The 8,632-nt window shown below is 37.7% G+C and overlaps 1 protein-coding gene across 1 annotated transcript; it reads left to right on the forward strand.

Annotated features, from left to right (window-relative positions):
- The first annotated feature begins 308 nt into the window (after positions 1 to 308).
- Positions 309 to 7,535, forward strand: ghsra (growth hormone secretagogue receptor a). Its single transcript, XM_088614011.1, has 2 exons — positions 309 to 1,779; positions 5,751 to 7,535. The coding sequence occupies exons 1-2, from the start codon at positions 987 to 989 to the stop codon at positions 6,053 to 6,055; spliced, it is 1,098 nt and encodes a 365-aa protein (XP_088470137.1). The 5' UTR covers positions 309 to 986; the 3' UTR covers positions 6,056 to 7,535.
- Positions 7,536 to 8,632: the final 1,097 nt, after the last annotated feature.

An 8,632-nucleotide genomic window follows, 5' to 3' on the forward strand; every position in this document is an offset into this window, starting at 1 on the left:
TTACGGTCATATATATATATAAACGTTAGTTACACTACTACCTACAGTACTTACTGCTACTAATAGCTTTTCTCCCATTTTCATTTCAATGTAAACCGGTGGAAGCTTTACTTCTTAGATTTAATTATTACTGGTACCCAAGTTTAGATGTATATTAAATTTAGACATTCACTTCTATATTCTAAACATGCGGTCATGGCGCAGTATTACCCTTGGCCACAAACATGCAGAACGGCAGGTACAATAAGCAGTTTTGTTTTGTATAGGACTGTGTTGTGCGCGGAGTTTCCTCTGTTCATCTGTGCGCCTGCTTGCTGGTGGTGGGATGCACAGGGATGGGAAAGAACGTATCTGAGTGGGGACGGAGTGCTCCTGAAAACTATCATTTTTTTTTGTTTTAAATTTTAGACTAGCCGGGATAGATTACACATCTCGATGAGACTTAAATCAAGACTCAAGCCTTAGAGTCCCTAACAATGTGACGGGAGCACTGGCAATTACATGATGCATCAGTCACAAATCCTAAAATGAAACATTTTTCCTTTGTCAGAACAAACTTATTATACTTTGCCTTCACATGTTTTTGTCTCACCACACAGATCTCTGTAGCTCCAAAGGGCACGGTGGAGAAACGTTCCTTTCCGAGAACTGTGCTGGGGGATGAGTAAACAGGTTGCCAGCGACGACGAGGGTTAACTCATTAAACCCACAAACAAAGGCTCGTACTGACGCAATGTTGAAAGTGGGTCTGTCTGTTAACACTTTCCACATCGTCTTGAAACGTTCTTCGCAAGAAACGTGTGCGCCTCGGTCTCTCTCATTCCACTTCACATCATTACGACGAACTCCCCGACCATTCGAAGCGCATTCTCGTTCTCTCCCCCGTGCAGCTGACATGAGGCGTCTGCGCCCAGACTGCTACCTGCAGCGCTTTCAAACTGAAGAATTAACATCTGCTTCCCAGGCTCCGGGTTGTGAATACCAGGATGCCTAACGGGGCGACTTACTCCAACTGTTCGCATAACTGCAGTTTAGATGACCGGGACTACTGGGACAACGAAACTTACTGGGAAACAGAATACCCCGTTAACCTTTTCCCGATTCCCATTTTGACTGGGATATCGGCCACTTGCGTTTTCCTTTTCATTGTAGGGGTTGCGGGGAATTTAATGACCATTTTGGTCGTCTCCAAATTCAAGGACATGAGGACGACCACCAACCTGTATCTGTCTAGCATGGCCTTTTCCGACCTGCTGATCTTCCTCTGCATGCCTCTCGACCTGTACCGAATTTGGAGGTACCGTCCGTGGAACTTCGGAGACCTGCTTTGCAAGCTCTTTCAGTTCATCAGCGAAAGCTGCACCTATTCCACTATCCTCAACATCACAGCCCTGAGCGTGGAGAGATACTTTGCCATTTGTTTTCCGCTCAGGGCTAAAGTGGTCGTGACCAAGAGTCGGGTGAAGGGTATAATATTAGTCCTCTGGCTTCTGGCTTTTGTAAGCGCGGGACCCATCTTTGTCTTGGTGGGAGTTGAGCATGAAAACGGGACGCTTGCCTGGGAGACAAACGAGTGCAAAGCCACAGAATACGCGATCAGATCGGGACTCCTCACCATCATGGTGTGGGTCTCCAGCATTTTTTTCTTCTTGCCTGTTTTTTGCTTGACTGTTCTTTACAGCCTCATAGGGAGAAGGCTTTGGAAGAGAAAAAGGGAGGCAATAGGACCTAACATCTCAAGTAGAGATAAAAACAACAAGCAAACTGTAAAAATGTTAGGTAAGACCAACTATCCAAAGGCTTCCAATATTACGTACATTAACCTTTTATTATAACATTTTTCATGCATCCTTAAGTCTTTAACCCCTGCAGATATCCGCAGTAAGCTGTCCACGGCGTTGCAATACGATTTGGCAAAGAGGCATTAAACTCGCATCCAAAAGAATGTTACTGTTAAAACTGAGCCAAGCATATTCATCACTCCTTACTTTGTTATAGATCTCCGTAATTCAAAGAAAGTTATATTGCACATTAAACTTCCTAAATTTCAAATGAAACGACGTAAAATGTGCTCATCTTAATAGCAAAGCATTAAGATCATTCTGGTGAAACCTACTAACGGCAGTTTAATTGCATTTCAGCTAAAATGAGCGTGTAGGAGGATGTGTGTATTTTGTCTTAATATCATAAAGAAGCACAAAACACTGGAAATGGTGTTGTGCGGTTTTTGGTACAAGGTAAATGTACAGTTATGAGGCTTAATTGTAATCGTAAAGGCAACAGGGATTCATGTGAACTGCTGTTATTAAGTCCTTGGGCTTCTCAATGGGTTAATATTCAGAGTCCTCTTTAACTTTGGCGTTAATTTTGTTTTGTTTTGCGAAAAAAATGATATTTTTTAGTTATCTAGCACAATTAAGTAAAATGAAGTACGTTAATAATGGTAATTTATTCAACTAAAGGATATTATTGATGTTTGCGAGAATAACTCCTCACTCCAACACTGAAGCCTCAGGAGCCGCAGTCAACGTCCGCATAAAACGAAGAAATCCACCAATTAGAATACCAGCCTTGTCAGCTGAGAATATCCCCCTATTCATATTCTTTTACTACCATTGAAGAATTGATTCTTGAAGAATCGTAGGGTTTCTTCTGTTCTGGAAAAAAACAGCAGTACAAACTGGGCTCATATGAATGAATTCCAATACAACCTAGGTTTTGATTTAAAAAAATACGACGTAGAATAAGGTACAGACGGCCTTGCATTGGAAGCTTTTTCTTAGCATTTTGTCGACGTGATCATGTTACCTGTTGGATTTTGCCAGCACTAATTTAATACGACAGGTGGCTTACAGTTTTTATATTTAACTGCGAGAAATATGTGCACAGATACATTGACGCTGGAAATTTCACTATGCATTGCGTCTTACACAACATTGTGTCTTAGTTTGTAGAAAATCAACCCTGGAACTAATGTTCTCTTAATGTCAATGTCCAACAGATTTTCAAGTCTAAAAATTTATTTTTAGGTTGACAAAGCGATAACCCACCTGTCCACAGAGGTGGACTAATTAGGCTACCTTATGTCAGCAGTAGTTCTTTTCTAAAGTATTCAGGTCACAATATTGTACTGGCAGGTGAGCAAGGAGTCATTCTGCCGCTTAACTGGAAATCCAAAATTCGAAAACTAAAAACTGCCCTTATAAGTATGACTAAGTAAAAATCGTGACCAACTGTACATGAGAGCTACAGTCCAGAAAGGAAAGTTTTGCCCAAGCAGTGCTCTCCCTAATTAAAATCCTGGATGGAGTAGTGGAAGACACCAATTCACTGAGCCCTGAGTGACAGTGCATTGCCTAGCATGTCAACCATTACAAGCTCAAATTGTACGTACCCAGAAACTAGTAATTGAGGGAAGTCACCACACACTAGAGAGGAGAGACCTACATTCCCCATCTCCCTTCACTTATGTCGGAAAAACCAACATGGAGCTACGTATATACATAAGCAATATACATAAACTACATGAAAATGGTCTTTAGATCAGTGAACATCTGGCGAAGCTAGTCAATGATATTCATCCGAGACGTACAATGAAGACATATGTATGCCTACTGATTGCATTCTCAAGGAGAGCAATTGAACTTGGCGAAGCTGATATGCCTGAACAAACAGAAACACCCATATGGATCATCACAAGTTTATGTACATATATGTACAGTATATGGCAGCAAGCCAAATGAAGTAATAACTTCTCCGTCTGAAATACATGTGATGATACCATTTAGGAGCTATATTTAAGATCAATGATATAAGACCACAGCCAATCCACTATCAGTTATATCAAATCAGATTGTAGATAGTGTAGTCTATGTGAAGAATATTTCCCCCGTTCCACAGTGCCAATTCACAATTGCAAAATACAAAGGTATAATATAAGTATAAAGCATGTTTTCAGGTAATCTGAAATGGTAGTTCTATATTCTATATTCAGAAAGTCATGTTCAGCTGTCTTGTCATGCTGAAAAGACTAGACTTTAGTCATCAGTGTTTAATGACTAGTCAGGAAAGGTCTGATAAGCGGTAGAGTTAGAGGGTGATAAGTAATTGAGCACCTGACTGAGAGTTTAATGACAGACGTCCCCTGGATAAAAAAGAACGTTTTCTATTACTTTTATTTTAAATCTGTCACCACAACTCAGTTCTGTGTTCCACTCATACAGGCTGCTTTATTCTAAAGGACAGTTCAGTTTCCAATTTCACATGCACCGCCTCCACGTCTGCTGAACAAACACATTAATTTCTAATTAACTTAAGTTCATGACATACCCTAGCTGGTTGAGATGACGATTAAACAAATTCGCATTTATATAACTATAAAAATTGACAACCTGTAAGTCAAGGGTAAAAACCACATTCTAGTTTTGCTTCTTAATGCATACATGTATTATACACCTTGTTATGCTTGTTTTTGATAACAAGCATTTGAAAACCATATACTTATTTATCTTCTATTTACTTGATAGCTACCGTACACACTGATGGTAGAATCTACATTGCTCTCTAATATAATTTATGGCATGGATGTTTTGTGAATGAAGCATATGCTACAGGAAATTGGGGCAAAAACCTTCATAATGAACAAATAAACATGTATATCCTCCGTTTTTATTGATAAATCTAATCTGATTAAAGTTTCCAAGTAATAGGAAGGTTGAGCTACAGTATTTTAGTGATGCAGCAGGCTGTTGATGCTGTTTTGGGTAGGTAACATTTGCATTAACCTTTCATGATGTTTCTATTTTCAGAGGATAGCATTAGTTTCACATTTAATACCAGAAATGTCAGGATCTTTCCAATATTGACTGAGTCTGGCTCTTTAGCCGTTTAAAAAACAAATAATGAAAAAGGTTACATTTTTTCATAATGTTCCAGTTTGGTTCTATCACAGATACGGAACAGCAAAGATCACTTTTCAGACTAAACACCCATGAAAGGGACAATGGATTTATCTGCAGTTGTTTTGTGTGGTGTCACAGGTAATTAATTTGCCTTTTGTTACATACTGTGCATATGTGGCTTTGAAAGGTGATCTCCACAAAAGTGTAAAAAATGTTACAGAAATTGCTCATATAAAGGCCAAATAAAAATGTGATAACTGCAATCATATACTGCTGCTGAGAAAATCACTGTGGATTATCATGTTTGTTTAAAAAGAGAGTATTTCTTAGCATAAAATCAAAGGAATTGGTTCTTGACATAAGAAGAAATAAATACCAGACATGTTTGTTTTTCTGTGCAAGACAGAAAACCTAAATTAAATTCTATTATTCAAAATGAAGAGCAGTTCACATCTGCCACTTTTCCATTCTATCTCCCCTTCTTTCCATTTTCTGTGTATCCAGTGCATGAATATGGTTCACAGAACTTTGTGTTTGGATTGTTGTGTTTTAGAAATAATTTGCAAAAGTGCTCAGCAGTCCAAACACTTCAGGTGGGTGAGGGCAACAGATTTGCCTCTGTTTCAAATGCTTCAGTGGAATACGTCCTAATGTCGTGTAATACAGATTTGGTTTCCCTAGAAGAAGAACACAGTTCTTTCATCCATCACATTGTAATGCAGAACACTAAAGAACTGCACATTATAAGGTTTGTTTAATGTGAAACAAAGCAATAACTAAAAGATCAGAACCATCAATCAATCTCACTTAAGATGTTAATGCGATCCATTTTTCTCTTCCTCTTTGCAGCTGTTGTGGTGTTTGCCTTTGTGCTCTGCTGGCTTCCCTTTCACGTTGGCCGCTACTTATTTTCCAAATCATCTGAAGCAGGCTCCCCGTTAATGTCTCAGATCAGCCAATACTGCAACCTGGTCTCCTTTGTCCTCTTTTACCTGAGTGCGGCCATAAATCCCATCCTCTACAACATCATGTCCAAGAAGTACAGGGTAGCGGCTTGTAAACTCTTTGGACTAAAGCAAGCCCCAAGAAGGACAGCTTCCACCATGAAGGACGAAAGCTCCCCAGGCTGGACAGAGTCGAGTGTTAGCACATGACAAATGCCTTGAACATCTCCACGAGAAGATCTGGTATGCCAGAAAAAGCCATTCCTTATGGAGCTCTTTTGAAGAAGCGGGTGTCAACCCATGCTCATACGTCACTTCGGGAGGAGGATTGAGTGTGAAGCACACGTGGAAACTCATTTAGGAATTCATCTAACAGAAAAACAGGATACATACTTCAATAAACTGAAATCACTTTCTACTTTCTGACTTGATGTGCCTATCTATTCCACAAGTCAAACAATCCAGGCAATACTCATACATGGTATCCCCTTCAAAACATAAATCCTGATAGTTCCAAATGCATCTTCACCATTGTAAAAATGTACTGTACATATACATTGAGACCTGATTTTGCAGTGACAGGCCAGGATAGTACCTATGATATTCTTCATGATGTTTTCATTCTTTCCAGTGGTGAGTATAACGACATGCAAGACAAAGATAATCACTGCCACTGGAAACATTAAGAACCCTAAACTGGAAACCAAATGATTAGAAAGAACTGGCAACATAATTTTCCAAATAGGTCCTGCTGATAGCTCACTTACTGAAATGTTACCTTTTCATATATGAATAGTGACAAAGGTCCCCTTTTCTGCCCTAGTTGCTCAGCAGTTTAAAGAAAAATGAAAAGCTTTGGCACTGCCCTCACATCTTGACAAGGTCCAGATGACTAAATGATCACTGTAGGCATTGCAGTACTCTTGTACCAGTGAGTGAGGTGCCTCTACATACAACGATGCAGTAATGGTGGTGCTGTAACTTTTTAAAATTGAATCTCAGTGGAGGAGTCTTGTCACTTTACCATGTGCCAAGAATAGTCTGCTTATCTTACTGTTAGGTCAGATATGAGGCTATTGAAGAAGTACAAGGGATAAGCAAAGATAATGCAAGAAGCCATTAACAGTCTCTGCTGTTAATCAAGATGGACATTTAAAATACACTAGTTTGAAGGAGCAAGACAAAAGTGGTTTCACTAAAAAAAAAACGTGGATGATAACTCCATGAGTTCATTAATGCATGGTGTGCTTCAAATAGCTCCATAATGTAGTTTATGCCATCCTATTGAAAGTTCTTGTTTTCTGGTATTTAAGAGCTAAGCTTAAAATGAAACTAAGTTTATTAATGTTACAATGACAAGTACAGCTGGAGCTAAGCTTATTTTTGATATCAAGTTATGAATTTGATATATATGATAATACATTACCATTTGCAATATCTGCTTACAGCCTCAGTGCACTTTTTATTGATGGGCATGCAAACTTCGAAACCTTCTGCAAATATTTCCTTGTTCACAAGTGTGCCATTGTGCATAATGAATGACAAATCTGTGCACAAGTATGAAAACACTATGTAAAAATATGTACATATATTAATATATGAACAGGTGTCTAGTTTTTGTGTTTTTTTCTGTTGTATTTGTAATAATGAAAGATTAATGTACAGTATTGTTTTAATAAAATCCCTTACAGGAAGCAGTATAATTACAGCTTTTTCTTTGTCTTTATGAACTATGATAATATTTCACATACTCTATTATCACATAGAAGGAAAGAACATATCATTATTTCATTATTGCTTATTAATATAACATGAAAAAATACAGAATAAATACTCTGCTTTCTTTATATTAGGTCATGGTATAAAATGAATCTCCAAGCACTCAAAGATGTATATAAATAAAGATTTTTCTTTCAGTGGATTTTAATTAATGTCTATGCGAGATTAATGCAGCACTGTAAGTTTTTATTTTAGATCTTTTTTATCTTCAAATACCATTTGTTCAAGGAAATGTATCACAAAGAGTTTCATCTACTCCAAAAAACCCTTCTAAAAAAATCTCCCCCATTCTTAAATAAATACAAGAATGATCAAATCAACCTATGCCTTAGGCATCAAACACTACTTTATATGTTCAAAGATTTGAAGGACATAAGGTAAGCTGTGTAATAATTTAGTCCTTAAGGAAAAATTCCAATATTTTGATCTCAATTTCTGACTCCAGGAAATGTGAATGTTTTTGCTGAAGATTAACTGATGTAAAGAAGGCTTTACATTTTGAATCCTACATTTATTGTTTATATTTATGTTACATAGACCTTTAGAAAGACCGGGAAATACTTTAATTCATATACAGTATATCTTAAAGCTCAACATGGAAGCAATGCACACAATAATAGCAAACAGAATAAATCTGCAAACAAAGGAGTGGATGTAATAAGTTCATTTTATGTCCAGTTCCATTTGAATTTGAATTTGGGCATCTGCTTCATTCTCTAACAGTTCTGAAATACGGTCATGAATGGTTTGTACGCTAGAGAGATTTCCTGTAATGTTCCTTGGAAGTTTTTTTTTTTTATTTGTCAGTTTCCTTTAGTAAACAGATCCTGAAATGCGCATTTACATAATTAAAAACAAGGTTTATCTCTGTGGTACAGATCTATTGATTTAAGATTCACTTCACTTAACCAAATTAGTTTTACACAGAAACAAAGTGGGAATCAATTCAAGACTTCAGGGATGGATGATGTTGCCAAGAACAGCCTTGTTGTTTTTTTTTCCTGTAGA

This window comes from Lepisosteus platostomus, chromosome 2 (genome assembly GCF_059453375.1).
Source record: "Lepisosteus platostomus isolate fLepPlt1 chromosome 2, fLepPlt1.hap1, whole genome shotgun sequence".
Lineage (NCBI taxonomy): Eukaryota > Metazoa > Chordata > Actinopteri > Semionotiformes > Lepisosteidae > Lepisosteus > Lepisosteus platostomus.